This window comes from Bicyclus anynana, chromosome 12, assembly GCF_947172395.1.
Source record: "Bicyclus anynana chromosome 12, ilBicAnyn1.1, whole genome shotgun sequence".
Taxonomy (NCBI): Eukaryota; Metazoa; Arthropoda; class Insecta; order Lepidoptera; family Nymphalidae; genus Bicyclus; species Bicyclus anynana.
Window position 1 is genome coordinate 1,399,984 of NC_069094.1, and position 18,770 is coordinate 1,418,753.

An 18,770-nucleotide genomic window follows, 5' to 3' on the forward strand; every position below is an offset into this window, starting at 1 on the left:
ATGCTGTTGATATTATCGAATCCTGGATCAGGACATGATTTTTTTTCCAGGATAGAAGTTTAGAAGTTCCGGGTTCCCTGGTTGGTTTAATTGTTAGCTGATGTTGCTACGCATCACGTTGCCCGGCCGGGCTGTGACCGGCATATCACCGGAGTTTTATTTTTTATTTTTTTATTTTTTTATTCATATACAGAAGGGGAAATCCTCATGGACACCTGGTTTAGCTAGGTAGTGCCGGACTCTTACCGGCTAAAACCCCTCCTGTCCCCTCCAGCCTAATACGGCAACCATTGTGTCTATTTCAAGTCTTTCTCCTTTTCTCCTCTTTTTCCTTTTCTCTCATATGACCGGAGTTGTGAAGTTGGTAGTGTCACATCCCCGTACCTCGCGAAGTACAAGTAATTACTTACTTACATAAACTTCTGGTTAGATTTATTTTTGTTCTTTACAAGTTGGCCCTTGACTACAATCTCACCTGAAGGTAAGTGATGATGCAATCTGAGATGGAGTTGGGCTAACTTGTTAGGAGGAGGATGAAATCCACACCCCTTTCGGTTTCTACACGACATCGTACCGGAAAGCTAATTCGCTTGTCGGTACGTCTTTGTCGGTAGGGTGGTAACTAGCCACGGCTAAAGCCTCCCACCAGCCAGGCCTGGACCAATTAAGAAAACCTCAATCGGTCCAGCTGGGGATCGAACCCAGGACCTACGTCTTGTAAGTTCACGCCGCATACCACTGCGCCACGGAGGCCGTCATAAATATTGTAATATTACCATTTTTACTTTTATTGAAAAATTAAATTGCTCGTGTATAATGTATTGAGTAGTCTTCTCTCAGAATGAGAGGGGTTAGTCCAAATAGTCCACCACGCTGGCCCAATTCAGATAGGCAGACTTCACACACGCAGAGAATTAAGAAAATTCTCTGGTATGCAGGTTTCTTCACAATGTTTTTCCTTTACCATTTGAGACACGTGATATTTAATTTCTTTAAATGCACACAACTGAATTGGTTAGTGTTTCCTGTGGAGCTTCATGCAGTTTGGTGTTCCCAGGTATAGTATATAGTTAATGAAAATATTGCCTAAAATGGAGCAATTTTAATTGTCCGTATATATGCAACTTTACAACAGGTAGAGACTTAGTGTTAAGACATAATTACTAACTCATAACCGTACTCAATACAGAGCGTTTAGTCATAACTGGGGTATTCCGTTCGTCGTTGTGGTTTAAATCAAAATAGCCTATAATTTTAATATGCATACCAGGCCATTACTGAACTAGAAACTAGGAAATTACGACGGATTATTTTGAAACTATTCCCAGTTATATAATTTATCTTTGTCCATTTAAGACTGTGAATTAAATACTAAGTATTTCGACATTGTCACCGTAGTGTATATTATCTAAACTAACAGTGACTTAACCTATGTAAGGACTCTACAGATGTGAACCGCACAGACAAAATATTCTTTCCGCGAATACTTGCAGGGAGCAGCTCGTGTCTCTCAACGTCTGCGCGGTCGCGTTACGATAGATAAATATGTTAATAAACAATCTATAGAAGAATATTATTTTGTCTGTCACGGCAAGTGTCTGGCACGCTAAATGTCTGTAGATATAAACGGACCTTAAATCGTTGATCTATAAAGGCGTGACCACACTCACGTGAGAATCCTTCCCGCTTCAGGGTTCCGGTAGATGTCGCATTTGTGCAGCGGGCGGGAGGGGTCGCCGGGGATGTACTGCCCGGTGCGGGCGCACAGCGCGCGGTGAAGCTGGAACTGTAGTATCGTGCTCACGAAGTATCTGCAATCAAATGCATATATCATTTTACTATTTACTAGTCAATGCCCCGCAGGTTCACCCGCATAGTTCCCGTTTCCGTGAGAGTCATCATCATTATCAACCCATATTCGGCTCAGCTGAGCTCGAGTTTCCTCTCACAATTAGAGGGGTTAGGTCAATAGTCCACCACGCTGGCCCAATGCGGATTGGCAGACTTCACACACGCAGAGAATTGAGAAAATTCTCTGGTATGCAGGTTTCCTTACGATGATTTTCCTTCACCGTTTGAGACGTGATATTTAATTTCTTAAAATGCACACAACTGAAAAGTTCAGTGAGAGTACGGGGATGCAATATAGCTTATGACACTCACAAATAATGTGGCTTTCCAGTAGAAAAAAAAATCGGTTTAGTAGATCCACCCCACCAACTTTACCTCTTTATTATTGTTATTATAGATTCTTCGTATTGTATATTGCTGTACACTCCAGAAGGTTGCTGTAGCATCACTTTGAACGGCTCTACCACAGGGCAAGCAAAATGATTTTGGGGGGGAGTTTCTTTTTTCTCACTATCGTTTGAAACCCCAAGACCGTGGGGTATAAAGAATAAGTTTGGCATTTAATTAGCTATATACAAGTACGTATGTAAGACCAGTGTGACTCTACTGTGTAGCTCGTCGCGGTAGAATGCGCGAATTTGTATCAAATAAGAAATTTGTATTAAATCCATCATTATAAATGTGAAATTGATTAATAGGATTGTATTATTAATAGATAGCAATATACCCACATCAACATTTTGAGCAATTGAAACAAAATTTGACTGATTGTTTATGATTGACGAAACAGTTCAAAGACCTACTAATATTTTACTAGAATGTATTGCATCGGGTATGAAATTCCAGTTGAGTGAGATCTAGGAATCCATGACGGTGCACTTCATCAATCAATGAATCAGTTACTCAACATACAAAACAGCGCGAATTGTAAATTTGTTTATATTGCAAATTTGCAAGTTAGTGATGTAATTTTCAATGTGTGGCCATAGTGTTAGCGGTAGCGATGGCTTTTTGTTTCGTATTAAAATTATATTTATAATTATGATTTGTCTATTTATCACCGTTTTACCGAGAATAGGTCTACGATGTTCTATCCGGAACTGAACCTTTATTACCTAATTTCAGCGTTTAATGGAAATGATTAAAAATTCACACATTGAATTAGGATGTTAATGCGTATCAAAAAATCTCACATTGGAATTTAATTAGCCTTTTTTAATTTTTTTTATGCCCTACCGGCAAAGACGCCAAGCGATTAAGCGTTCCTGAACCCAAATGAAGGGTTCTCACAAAAGAAACAAAAATGCTTGCTTAAAAGAAATTGACAGTGACATAATGTAGGCTGTTTCCAACTTGTGAACACCCGCTTAAAAAAAAGTTAAAAAAAAGATACCTTTTTTTACTTTAATTATTTCTGAAGTTTTTTAATGTTTTTACCGTACCAGCACTATTTTTTGTAGTTCATGGGCCCCGTATTATTGATACGCATTTCATTTAATGAGTATTGTAGGGCGAGGTCTCTTGTCACAGACAAATTTTTAGCTTGGAACAGCGTGTCCAAGCTAAGAATTTCCTGTTGCTCTGTATCGATAACTATCGGATGCTACTAATAAAAATCGGGACCAACGGCATTACTCTCGGAGTATATAAAAGCACCTCTCGCTATAAGTGCGACCGTTCACATCGTAATGCGTACAGTCCACCCGTTGGTCGTCAGTGTTGTAACGATAAACAAGGAGTTATTTACTGCGTCGCGCAAATATTCAGACTACATCGATACAAATCTTTATAGTCCAGCCAATAGTGACATAAGCACTATCAAAATACAATAATAATTACAGGTTTAATAAAACTTATACTTCTTCAAAGAAGGCATTTTCTAGGCAAGCGCGCTCTAACTAAAAATCGTCATTACAAGAAACATTTTTTCGAGCCCATGGAAAAACTTAATATTTTCCATCAAAATATCGCCGGTGTGTTGAACAAACATGACTTTCTCGAATGTGCACTAGACGAAATGGATAGTATATTTGGAAAAATAACATTAGTATGTCTATCTGAAACATTCATTAAACAAGGGTTTATCACTAATCTTAATATAGGAGACTATGTGACTGCCGCTTCTTTTTGTCGTAAAAACGAAAAGAGAGGTGGAACATGTATACTCATAAAGCCACACATTCAGTATAACGAAATCGACCTACATCATTTGTCTGAAAATAATAACTTTGAATGCTGTGGAATAAAAATTGATCTTTATAATCTTGTAATAATTTGCATATACAGAACACCAGCATCTAACATACAAGTTTTTTATGATAAGCTACAATACTTGTTAAGTGTCACGGTCAAAAATAATATTAATATTGTTTTATGTGGTGATTGGAATATTGATATGACTAAACACAATAAGCATTCTCAAACAATCGATACAATTCTATTAACTTATAATGTCACTATTCATTCACGAAAACCGACTCGAAAAACGTCATGTTTAGACATTTTTGCGAGCAATATACCAAAAAGCCAACAAATGAATCAGATACTAGGGCTATCGGATCACGAAACCGCACAAATACTCAAAATTAGTATTCGACCCTTTAACAAACAAAAACTTCAAATACCTCGAACGTGGTTTGAAAAGAAAAGAGATTACAGTCAGGAAAACATATCTAAATTCGTCAATTGCATATCAGCACTAACTTTTATTAATGTTTTTGAAGAAACAGACACAAATCTAGCATATAATGAGTTTCACGAATCAATTGTTTTGTTCTACAACCTTTGTTTTCCATATATAAATGTAAAAATTAACAATAAGCCCTTTCAAAGAAAGTGGATTACAAAAGGCTTACGAAAAAGTTGTTTGATAAAGAGGCGTATGTATATAAACTACATACGCAGTAACTCAAATAAAAAAGAAAATCTAAAGCAATATAGGAACTATTCTAAAATACTAAAGACTTGTATACAAACAAGTAATAAGATTAATAATTTGTGTAAAATCTCATCGTCAAAAAATAAAGTAAGTACTTCTTGGAATATAATCACTAACAGTTTGGGCGCAAATAAATCCACTAAGAGTCTAATATCAGAACTAATTGTAGAAGATATAACCTATGTAAACCCTAAAGTTATTGCAAATAAATTTAATACCTACTTTACAAATAAAAATTGCATTTATAATACCTACACGAGTACTTGTAATGTGCAAAATGTTAACTCCATATTTCTAACACCAGTGACTCACTTAGATATTCAAAAAACTATCCTTAAACTAAAAAATACAAATTCTACTGGATATGATGACATAATGACGAAAATTCTTAAACTTTGTGTGGCATATATTATTAAACCACTAGAGCATATTATAAACATTTCAATTGAACAAGGTATATTTCCGGAAAAACTTAAATGTTCTATTGTCAAGCCACTATTCAAAAAAGGCAAAAAGACAGATATAAAAAATTATAGACCGATCACTTTAATTCCCATACTTTCAAAAGTGTTTGAAAGGCTAATGTATGACAAAATTTACACATTTTTAAATAGATATAACATCTTGAATAAAAATCAATATGGATTTCAAAAAAACCATTCTACAACCTTGGCATGTTTTGACCTAATGCAATATGTTACTAAAAGTTTAAATAACAATGTATTAACAGCAGGATTACTTATAGACATGAGTCAGGCATTTGATCACGTATCGCACCCAATTCTCTTAAGTAAACTATACAATTATGGCATTAGAGGGAATGCGTACAAATGGATTAATAGTTATCTTAACAACCGAACTCAATTCGTAGAAGTGACCAAAATTATTAAAAACCAAAAAAATATATACAGATCAGAATTAATTACTAATCGCGTAGGAGTACCTCAAGGAAGTATTCTAGGGCCGCTCCTGTTTTTGCTATACGTAAACGATTTGCCATTTTGTACTGAACAGAAAACAATTCTATTTGCGGACGATACTACGGTGATCATTCAAGGTGAAAATAAGCAAACCCTTGAAATTGAAATAAAAAAAGCTTTGGGAAATATAGACACATGGTTAACTAATAACAATCTTAATATTAATTTGGACAAAACACAATTAATTAATTTTAAAACATATTATAAGAAAGATTTAACTCCATTAAATATTACATATAATAAAGTAAATATAAAAGAGACGGATACTGCAATATTCTTAGGTATTACAATAGATCAGCATTGTAATTGGAAGGAACACATAAATAAAGTCTGCTCTAAAATAAGTAAATTTGCTTACGTCTTACACAGACTACGAAGAACGGTATCTGAAGCAGCAGCACGCTTAGCCTATCATGGATACGTGTCTTCTGTCTTACGTTATGGACTTGTATTATGGGGTAATTCTGTAGACATGATTAGAGCTTTCAGAGCTCAAAAAAGTTGCCTCCGTGCTGTTTGTGGAGCTGATTTTATTGACAGCTGCAAGCCACTTTTCAAAAAAATGAAAATATTACCATTGCCCGCACTTTATATTTTCGAGCTGTGTGTATTTGTGAAAAAGAATATTACTCTATTTCCTAAGAAAAAAAGTGGTCGTAAAAGAAATAAAATTGAGATACCTGTACAGAAACTATCTCTTTTTAAAAAAAATGTATACTGCATGGCCGTAAAAACATATAACCACCTGTCAGAAAATACAAAAGAAATGCCAATACAGAGATTCAAAAATCATATTTTTAATGCCCTCAGCCAAAATAGTATTTACGAATTAAATGACTTTTTTAAATTAAAATCAATTTGACTAATTTATTATATTTTTACAATTTGACATACACATAAATTAAATATTTCATTATTTTCATTACTTAAGAATTTCAGTATTGGTATAGTTATGGTAAATTTTATTTTATTTTAAAACAAATTAACATGCAGCATGTAAAAATAATTGGAACATTTAAATTAAATTACTTATTGTTTAAATATTTGCACGCCTAATTCGTGGCAAAACATGTTTGGACCATTGTACTTATTGTATCTGTTGTTACCCATGTCTTAGCAAATAAATTATTATTATTATTATTATTATTATTATTACTATTATTATAACCTAGACCTCATCATTGCTTTCCATTATTGAAGCCAAGCGCAAGTCTATTAAGAATAAAAAAAAGAAACAATCAGATCGCAGGCAAGGGTATCGCTTATTTGTGAACAAAAGAATTATTTTTTTAAATATTTTTAATAGTTTCTGTTTGTCCGTACGCTCTTGCCCTTAAAAGTTGTCCGTGGAAGTATAAATCGTCTCCACTGCTTTCTGAAGACTACCTTTTTAGAACACATAATCGTGTAAGAGGACCATTGCTGCCATAACTTGTTCCATCCATCTCATAAAAAAATCACGTGGTCTTGTTCATAAACTTTTCTCTTAATAATAAAAACACATACCAAACTCAATAAACTTAACTAATTTATGCACCAATTCTCAAACCCACACACACGTCCATTCTCTTTCTCATGCTCTTAGACACATGCACACACACGAGCACACGCACTCACACACACACACTCACGCTTATTCACTTTAATTCAACTTGCGAATTTTTAAATAAATTTTGTACTATTTTTCTTATATGTAATTAACTTAATAATATTATTTTATTCACTATCATTTCTTTTAAAAAATTATTTTTCATTTTCACCTACCTACCTACCTTATATTGTGATATAATATGTTATACCTACTTTATATTGTAACTTTCTTTGTAACTATATGTGGCCTTATTGTTGTTTATTTTACATTATTTATACATATTTTGTTAAACGCTGTTCGTTACAAATAAATAAATAAATAAATAACAAGGCAAACAAGAGATAAAATTATTTTTATTGTTTGTTTGTTACAATTTAACTCAAAAACTACTAGACCGAATTTAATAATTTTTTCAGCATTAGAAGTAGCAGACAAAATTATTAAAAATCTTCACCAATGCAGGGGAGTAGTAGTAGTAGTAGTAGTATCATCTGTATCAATTATACGCGCCCCCCTCCCTCCGGACTACAAGGGCCCTTTTTTTGTGAGAAATCTTTACCCTTGGCCCAAAATTTGTTGGGCCCCCCAACAAATTTTGATACAGGCCTCCTTCAAGTCACGCTACGCCACTGGTAACATGGGGTTTATTTTATTCCCGTATTCCCGTGGGAACGGGAACTCAGCGGGTGAAACCGCGGGATTCTGCTAGTAAAGAACAAAAAAAAAATTGCGAGCGCGTGTTTTCCAGTTCTCTCGCTATTACTTACGTAGTTTACTTACAAATTACATCATTATTTAAATAGGTCTAATTTTTATGACTTGATCGATATTTTTGTGTATAACTTTTCCATTATATTCAATATTCGGTACCTTGCTTAATTCTTAAGGACTTACGTTTTGAAACTTGACGACCTAGTAAATTCTTTTTTCGCCAAATCATATACAGTTGTTTCATTAATGAACAAAATTTTTTAAATACTTTGTGACTACGGTACCTATGAAATTGATACAAGAATTGTTTTTTTAAGACGCCAATGACGTATTGTCTTCTTACGGTTTCTTTAAAAAAATCCGTGATTTAATTACCATAGGGAAGCGAGCATTATTATGAATGGCCGACTCTTCTGAAGCGGATGGAGTAAGTTAAGGGTTAAAATCCTGCTCCAAGCTTAAATTGACCTACAAGCTTCTACTGGACTGCTTTCATAAATTAATACTTAGTAATAATTGTTGTTTATCTGTCTGACATGGAAGCAGTGATAGTGTGAACTTGCCCTAACTCATTAATGCGTGTAATAAGAAAATGATTACAATAATTGTTGTCAATTGGAGGCAGGGAGCAAATTACAGGTATTTTAATCCTGCGCAGCTTGCGTCGGCCTTGTGCGGCCTTTCTACTGAATTACACGACTATTAATCATTTTATTACAACTTTACTGCGTGTTCTGTTGATATTATGATTTTTTATGTCAACAGCACTGTTTTAATGTAAGGCTAAGACGTTCACAATTGCGTACGTGCTCTAGAACGCAGAGTACTATAATCATACCGACAAAGACGTACCGCCAAGCGATTTAGCGTTCCGGTACAATGTCGTGTAAAAACCAACAGGGGTGTGGATTTTCGTCATACTTCAAACAAGTAAGCCCGCTTCCATCTTAGATTGCATCATCACTTACCATCAGGTGAGATTGTAGTCAAGGGCTAATTTGTAAAGAATGAAAAAAATACATCACCATCACGATTTTCACTATTTGTACTATTCAAAACATCAAGTGGTTTTTTATTTTTGACGATCATCTAACATGGTTACTTCAACGAAATAGAAAAAAGTTTATTTTGATTAAAATAAATTATACAAGAAGTACATATAACAAGAGAAAATCGGTTTAAAATAAGGCATTGTGCATCAAGAACATGAATTTGATATTGCATAGTTTATGCTTTAGTTATTAATGCCCGTTTCTGCTGGCCTATTCACTATTTTGGTATTTACTATTAATCCATTAAAAAAAACGTCAAATCATTTAAGGAATGTCATCTACCGACTGTTTGATATTCACCGGTAGGCACCGGATGACATTGTTACATAGAATCTCAATTTCCTAAATATCAACTAGCATACATCAAAGATAGTGAATTATTGCTAATAAATAATTTTTAGATTTGTTAGTAGGTAGAAACATTGTTTATTTTATTTACCTTCTTTAATTAAATTAAACCTGATAAAGTTATAAAAAAACTTTAAATTATGAGAAAAATAAATATTGTAAATGATTTTAAACTGTTAAACGTTGAAATAACTATGTAACATCATCGCATAAATGAAAAATCACTGCCTCTTGACGTAGTAACTACTGGCCTATTCACTATTTTGTTCATTAAAAAAAAAAAAGTAAATTTAGTGAAAAACTAAATTCCACGCGAACGAAGTTGCGGGCGTCCGCTAGTTGTTAATATAAAAGATTATGGTCCAATTACAATTATTAATTGGCAAATACTATTAAAAGGGACATAAAATATATGGCGCCCGATAATTTCCTTGTTAGCAAATGATCGGTAATCCGACGAGATAACGCGATCATCGCGCGGTAAGAGTAAGTGCTCTTACATAATTGTATCACTATTACTGACTACTGGATTTGAACCGCTTTATAACTGGCGACTTTGAATTGTATACGATTATGGTGAAAATTAAATAATATTATAAATTCATCCTTTACCTAGAAAATGATTTACGCATGATGTAATATGTAAGAACTGGAGATATTTCTTCTGAAATATTTATTTTATATAATTTATAAATTTCCTAAGTTCTATAGTAATAGGTTGTCTAAAATGGGGGTGATGACTAGGTTTGAATATCTTGATTTTTATGACACATTCGGGTAAATAAGGTCAATGTTAACTAATTTATACATAAAAAGCAAAGTCTGGATATTTACAAAATAAATAAGATTATAAATTCGAAATTTAATAAAAACCTTTTATTGTAATTAGATGGAAATTCATAAAGTTTTCGCTTTCTTACATTAAATGTGACATTTTTAAATATATATACGCACAAATAACAAAGATATTAGTAATTTTGTTTAAACGCACATACTATCTAACGATCATTAAGTACCTACGACTAGTCATTAATTCGTACCATTTTGTATGGGGCGTTTTTCAGGGATCCACGGCAGTGCCGTAAATCTAACCTTTTAAATTCTTGAAGCTCCGAAAGTAATAATCGCAGATACCCTGTTACAAAATTGCTTTACCTACTGTTAGCATAAAAATAAATAAAAATAAAAATAGCTTTATTTCCTTGAGATTGTAGTCAAGGACTAACTTGTGGCAAATTAAAAAAAAATGTCGTATCGGATCCGTCACGCGTTCTATAAACGATTTGCCGCATGGGCGCCACCGCCAGCAGACGATTTCTTAACAAGAATTTTTGAGATAAATTAAAACGAAATAGTTTTAAGGCTAAGGTCAACGAAAAACGGCTCGCGGCCCAAATTACGAAAGATGTTACCACTTACCCGCACGCGGCCTTAACAACCGTTTTTATTATTACAAAATTGTCTCAATATAAAAAAAAAGTTGTGTGTAATGCGTACTTACACGCGCTTATATTGCAACTTTATATACTTACTTACACCATTTATATAATTACATCCCATAAAAGTGCGAATTAACAGATAAATGCAAAATTGGAAGATTTTAAGGAGTCGAAAGGTCATCTTAAAAGCTCCTATACCTACGTAGTGTTAAACAATATTATTATTTCATCTCATATTTAGTTAAATAAGTTTTTAGTTACAAGTAGGGTAGCCAGTTCTTGAAGTTTAGATGATTGTAAAACACTTTCTCTGTTATAAATAAATGATTAATCTTCATATTAATGTACGTGTCAGCGGGCGAAGGAGCGAGCTATGCTTGGGGTTTTTCTGCGTGATCGAATCAGAAATGAGGAGATCCGCAGAAGAACCAAAGTCGCTGATATAGCTCAGCGAGTCGCGAAGCTGAAGTGGCAATGGGCAGGCCACATAGTTTGAAGAGCCGATGGACGTTGGGGTTCCAAGGTGCAGGAATGGCGACCCCGCACCGGAAAGCGCAGTGTAGGTCGACCCCCCATTAGGTGGACCGATGATATCAAGCGGGTTGCTGGGAGCTGCTGGATATTCGCTGCTCGAGACCGTTTTGTTTGGAAGTCCATGCAAGAGGCCTATGTCCAGCAGTGGACGTCCATCGGCTGTTAATGAGGATGATTGTGATGAATATACGTATGTATTGTACGCAGGAGACATTACAGTGCACAAGGTTGTGCGCAAACACAGGTGCACTCTGTATTCCTTCACGTCCACAATCTGATTGGACAGCAGACCGACATGACCGGTGAAAGGGACTTCCGAAGCTCAGGATACTTACTGAGCCACCTGCATCCCGCGAATCCCTGCGACTCGTCTGATGTAGTCAGTCCTCCTGGTGGGGGGTCGCCATTCCAGCACTTTGGGAACCCAACGTATATCGGCTCTTCTAACTATGTGTCCCGTCCATTGCCACTTTAGCTTCGCAACTCGTTAAGCTATGTCAGTGACTTTGGTTCTTCTGCGAATCTCCTCATTTCTGATTCGATCACGCACTCCTAACATGTGTGACTCTAAGCCTTCTTATGATTCCCATAGCTAGTGACAACGTCTCGGAACCATAGGTCATCACTGGCAACAAGCACTGTTCGAAGATAGTGACTAAAAATAATATAAAATGAATGATAACAGGTATTAATTTTATATTATTTTATCACCACCACCAATTTAACCACTAAGACAGCGGTAAACAGCCATCTTCACCACATAAGCATATTGCCATCTGTGGGAATCGAACCCACGTCCTAGGATGCAGAAAGGTAGGTACTACCTCATACCTCATACCTCACATTAGATAAAATATATTATACTCGTAAATGTATATGATATAAAATTATTGTCGGTCTGTTTATTTAGGACAAAGTATAAGCGAGATGGGATAGCTACAGGAGATGAGTTGGGTTGACACAATATTTCTCTTTCATCTAAATGGAAGTGGATAGGTAATGAAATATGGTTACCATGCGACCTGCTGCGAGCGAGACTATCCCGATTTAAATTTTACATATTAAACCGTTCTCATCAAAGTATGTCGCTTTGTCCCGCGTTGATAAAAATGTAGCACACTTTTTTTGTGTTCGAAACTATGAAATAAATAAATTGGAGTTTCGCCTTTAATAAAATTAAAATAATTAATTTTTAGTAGAATTACCGAAATACTTTTGTAAAATTAAGTCTGTAAATGTGTTTTGCTGGTGGGAAGCTTCGGCCGTGGCTAGTTACCACCCCACCGACAAAGATGTACCACCAAGTGATTTAGTGTTCCGGTATGATGTCGTGTAGAAACCGAAAGGTGTGTGGATTTTCATCCTCTTCATAACAAGTTAGCCCGCTTTCGTCTTAGATAGCATCACCACTTACCATCAGGTGAGTTTGTAGTCAAGAGCTAACTTAGAAAGAATATAAAAAATAAAAAAATGTGTAGTACCTCTGCAACCGGTTAAACAAATTCTGTCGATAAGAGACTCAGCAACTCAGCAACTTAGCAAAAAGAAATATTATTAACAATTAAGATATTAATACTTGTTATCCTTTTTTTGTGCAGAAGAAAGCGGAGCCAATTCCCGTCCCGCGTTAGAACAAAAATAGATGGTGTCACTAGTAATGAAGTCACGTGCGCACTACAGATGAGAGCTTTCCATACGACGTGCGGACGGCGCGCACGTTGCTCTAGGAGCTGTAGTGCGCGGGGATAGTTTATTACGAAGGGTAAATTATTTGAGTCTAAATAGGTACGAGTATAGGCACATCTATACTATAATATTATAAAGCTAAAGCTTGTTATTTTGTTTGATTGAACGCGCTAATCTCAGGAACTACTGGTCTGATTTGAAAAAATATTTCAGTGTTAGATAGCCTATTTATTGAGGAAGACTATAGGCTATATATCATCCCCGTATCTCTACGGGAACCGGAACAACGCGAGTAAAACTGCGCGGCGTCAGCTAGTAGAATATAAAACACCAAAACTGACGCCTATTTCCGTGGCATATAAAAATCGTATGTAAAACGAAGTCCTGTCAAAATCAGCTATAAAAAATATATTATGGAAAAATTAGCAAGCCTGCAACGGAAATATTGATTAACCCTTCACGAGGAAGACTGATAACATCAAGTTGGTTACAGCTCTATGTCCAGCAGTGGACGTCCATCGATTGATGATGATGAATTTTTACGTACTCTTCAAATGTAGGTACAATATAATATCGTTGGCGTGAACATTAAACCATGCGCCAAAGCAATTTATACGTTAGACAGTATGTCCGCTTTTCTTTATTCAATGGCCAAAAACTTTAAAAATTCGACTTTGAGAAACATCGACTTCGTTAACATTGGGTGGAAGGACAGCTAGTCTTTCGAAGACATCGGGTCAGCTAGTCTTTCAGCAATCCAATCTTGTTTACTGAATTATGGACATATTGAGTTAATTTGGAAAAGGACTAAGTGATAGTAAGTCATTGCATATACATGCAATACTATTTACATGCCAAATATGTAACTGAATCGACCGAATTACGACAATCACTTCTGTATTATATTATAAAAACACAATTATGGCTTTTGAAAATTTTCCCACTGCATATTAAGTTCTAAAAACATTTTGTGCCACTAAACTACTGTGTCACTAACTAGTCTCAGCCTCCCACCAACCAATCAATGGATCAATTAAGAAAACCTCAATCGGCCCAACCGGGGATCAAACCCAGGACCAAAGGCAAATCTACCGCGCATACCACTGCGTCACGGAGGCTATCTCTTTACCTAACTTCATAACTGATGGCTTGCCTTACCTACTTACTTGCGGTTTGGAATAGGTATCTTTCAGCTTTTATAAAAAGTTCTTCGTCCATTGTAATTGTAATTTCATCATTAATATTAACAGGCGATGGAAGTCCACTGCTGGACAGGGGCCTCTTGCATCGACTTCTAAACACCATGGTCTTCTGCCGCTAGTAGGTATCCAGCGACTCCATGCAAGCTGCTTGATCAACATTGGAATTTCCGAAACGGGGTCGCTATCTTCTTGGGATCTTGGGTGTCCGACGATTGTAATTCGTACTAAGTGCTACTTCTGCTTTACGACTCGCTCAGCTATATCAGTAATTTTCTGAGGATCTCCTCATTTCTGATTCGATCACACAGAGAAACTCCAAGCTCGCTCCATCGCTCGCTGAGTTTTCTTATGACGTCTATAGTTAGCGAGCAGGTCATCCACCTCATCAATCGCAGCTAAAATCAGCAGACTGGTACTGGTTATAATTATAGATTGATACATTAATAGATTCTTTAGCAGTGCCACTCAAAACGTACCTATCAAATTGCTTTCAATCACGCATATTCACGGACCATTAACAAGTTTAAGTGAGTGTTGCTTCACTTATTTTGGTATTTTCCTGTACAAATATAGTAAAATGGAAATGTTTTTTGTTTGTTTAATCGCGCTGAACTCGGGAACTATCAGATGCGTTGAAAAAAAATGTTTTTTGCGATAGGACTGGTTAAAGAGGTCTAAGGGCCGTTTGCTAGTCATAATTATCAATCCATATTCGGCTCACTACTGAGCTCAAGTCTCCTCTCAGAATGAGAGGGCACCATGCTGGCCCAATGCGAATTGGCAGACTTCACTTCACTTACTCACGATGTTTTTCCTTCACCGTTTGAGACACATGATATTTAAATTCTTAAATGCACACAACTGAAAACTTGGAGGTGCATGCCCCGGACCGGATTTGGTCACCCTCTGGAATCGGAGGCAGTGGTCATATCCACTGGGCTATCACGGCTCATTTGATCATATCACGGCGTTTGCTAGTATAAGATATAATTATGTATTTTTGCAAGTTGTGTCTATAAAAATATTCTACGGTGGACGAAACCGAAGGGCTTTGTTAGTATGCCTATACGAGTGTATCACCAGGCATTTTGATGTGCATGTTTGACTTAAAGACATACTTAATTATACTCAGGTATTTGCTATAGTTAGGATGTTATGTAACTATTGTATGCGCTTGACTTCCTTTATTAGCTAATTTAATTTGTAATTAACACACCGTATAAACCATTGTTTGGATTATTAATTACTAGGGTACCCAAATAAAACAACAATAATAAATAATATCAACGTTCAATAAATAAATATTTATTAGGTTAATTAAAGTTAATTTTAAATTTTTTATCCTTTTAATTGTTTGTATTATATAATTTTGTATGTGTGATTTGGGAATAAACGGCTTATTATTCTTTAAAAATATTTTATGTTTTTAATATGGATGTGATTTACAAATTAAATCTTTATTCTTTATAATATAAGTGTAGATAAGTGAAAAGCAATTTTAACGGTTCCTTCGGACCTATGGGATATGTAGTGGACATCCCTTGGTTTTTTGTTCAAATTAAAAGTTTTCTAATATTCAAATTTCAAAATTTATTTATTTCAATTAGGTTTAGTTTACAAGCACTTTCGAAACATCATCTATACTATTATACAAAGCTGAAGAGTTTGTTTGTTTGTTTGTATAATTGAACGCGCTAATCTCAGGAACTACTGGTCCGATTTGAAAAGTTCGTTTAGTGTTAGATAGCCGGATAGATCGAGGAAGGCCATAGGCTATACATATAATATTATTCCCATATTAATTGATTATGAAACACGGCTAAAACTCACGTGATAATAGGTCAGTTTGGGTCGTGCCGCGATGCAAGAACCAGCTCATGATTAAGGGCCTCGTATGGGTTCGAAACTAGTCGGGAATACTCCGACCTAATATCACGTGAGTTTTAGCCGTGTTTCATAATCAATTAATATGAATAACACTCACGATAGTTTAAATTCTAAAATATTATTCCCGTACTCTTACGGGAACGAGAACCACGCGAGTGACTTCGCGTGGCGTCAGCTAGTGTAGTAATTTTATTAGATAATGGTGATAATAATTGACCGAAAACTATCCAACCAATACCGTTTGAAATAAGCGTGGTTAGAATTCCCCGGATTTCCTAACTACGCCAGAGAGGCTGTTTTGTACAGAAATAAAAAAGAGAAGCCTATTGCGATGTTTCGTTTGCGAGATTGTACAACATGGTAAATATCGCCGGCCATTTTTGGCGTCCCGGCCGTTATCTGCGACTTATATAGATGACATCTTTTTTTTCATCTAAATGTTTCTTTTATGTGTACAGGCTGTAACGTAATCCATGTTACGATATCTCCGCGTTTTTTGAAGAGAAACCTCTTAGACGATTCGATAATCTGTAATTAAGTGAGAAGACACAATTAATGAGGAATGGTTTTATGAAACAAGGATAAGTCAACTGCACTATCGATTCAAGCCTTACGAGTAAATAGCTAAAGCAAAATAAATATAGCAAAAGTAAAAGGGCCGGGCTTCATCACTGAAAGATCGGGGTTCGATTCCCGCCCTCTGTACTATTGTCGTGTCCTCGCGTAACACGGGCACACTCACAGTCTTTTTAATCTAGTTGGAGGGAAATGCGAAAATTTGTCATATATTTAAAAGACATGCTCAATATTTAAAAACAAAAGTCGTTTTTGAATACAAGTAGGCAGTATTTTATAAAATGGTATTTTATACTTGTACCTACTATCATGTTCAATTAGCTACTTTCCAAGAAAACAGCTTCTGAATGTACACCATTAAGTTACCAGTCTTATAACATGTGTTAATAACTGGAAAACAGCCCATATTTTAATGAAATTAAATTAATTAATCGACCAAATTTTGGCATTTGAAATTAACGTCTTAAAATAAACTAAGAATTACTGTATATTAACTGACGTCTGCAAATTACGTAGGCTCAAAACGACAATCTCCTTTGAAATGTAGTCAACATCTATAGACATTTTTACATTATTAACAATGTTTAAATGAACTTACTCAGTATAACATTTTTATGGCATTTAAATAATTGCGTCAGTGAACGACAAAAAAGCACCCTAAAGGCATGACATTCCATAGCGTTTTGCGTCTCAGAAAATTCGGTGTTACATGACTAATACAGTTAGTGGGTCGACGGAAACGTAACGATGGGAATCGACTGCACTCGATGGCGAACGGTCCTAGTAGAACTAGGCCTGTAATGGCCAGACATACCGCATTATTCTTCTTCGTCGCTACTTAATAGAGTGATCGTGGTCGTCATTTACTTTACGATCCGTCGCCATTCCCCTAGTGCTCTCCTAGCACATTCGTGGAGCGAACAATGGAGAGCAGTTTTGATTTGGTCAGTCCAGCGCATCGTTGACTTGCCACTACTCTTGTGCCACGACTTGAAACTTACCTCATTACGAGTACATGATGGCTGAAAGTTTGTTTGATTAAGCCATAGGCAAATATGGTAGCCAATTATGAAAATTAGATCGTGGTGGCTTTGAAAGGTTTTAAGGATCTAATCCTCAATTATCTAAATATAAAACGAAGTTTTACAGATATTTTTACGGCATACCGTGAGAAATCATGACTCCAGTCGCTAGACTCTTAGCTTCGTGACTTAACGCATCGCTAAAACATTAGTTACTATGTTTTTCGAGGATAAACTTTTAATTTCTTAAAATGCACATAACTGAAAAGTTGGTGTATACCCTAAATCGGATTCGAACATACGCCCTCCGTACCTATCGAAGGCAGAGTTCATATCCACGGGGCTATAGTGCCTCATAGAAGCTTAGGCTGCCTTTCAGCCTTTATAACATGAGGAATATCTGGCTCTCGCAGGTGCTAAGTCCATACGCGCACGCGAAGGTCGCTGCGCGGATGTTTCAACAGCCGTGCGAACCAGCTGCACGGACAGACAACAGAGCCTACGTGTTGCAATGCGACTTGTGATATATAATGTCCTCTCGAGTCTCGACCGAGATACGGATGCAGTAGCCAACCTCATCTATTTAGTGTCGGATTAAGGTAACTTGAAACCCTAAGCAATCTTTCCCTTGGACCTCCCGTACCTTAAGCCCTTATTTGAACGAGAAATTTTTTAACGAACGTTAAAAAAGCGTTCAAATATAGTACCTATGAAGTTAAATGAAGGTCTTTCCAACGCCCAAAATGGAAAATGCAACACAGCGTTGTGTTTTAAAAATGCCACCGTGTGATATGTTCACCTTCCTTGGGAATGCATTTGTTGTATTTGAAAACTTTCGTGTGGATGAACTAAGTGAACTATAAAGTATTAATTACTACCCTTTCTTGCAGTCGGGTAAAAAAACGTCAAGGACAATTTAAAACGCACGAATTTTGAAATTGCTTGAATTTGCG

At 35.8% G+C, this 18,770-nt stretch overlaps 1 protein-coding gene and 1 long non-coding RNA gene across 2 annotated transcripts in view; one reads left to right on the forward strand and one right to left on the reverse strand.

Moving 5' to 3' along the window:
• LOC112052643 (angiotensin-converting enzyme) overlaps nt 1-18,770 on the reverse strand; it is a 188,177-nt gene that overhangs the window by 12,860 nt on the left and 156,547 nt on the right. The window contains exon 10 of the mRNA XM_052884824.1: nt 1,671-1,811. Coding sequence (XP_052740784.1) covers nt 1,671-1,811 — 141 coding nt within the window. The remainder of the gene's footprint in view (nt 1-1,670; nt 1,812-18,770) is intronic.
• On the forward strand, nt 11,926-16,741 carry LOC128198605 (uncharacterized). Its single transcript, XR_008251340.1, has 3 exons — nt 11,926-12,129; nt 13,043-13,206; nt 14,381-16,741. It is a non-coding gene; the product is annotated as an uncharacterized LOC128198605 (long non-coding RNA).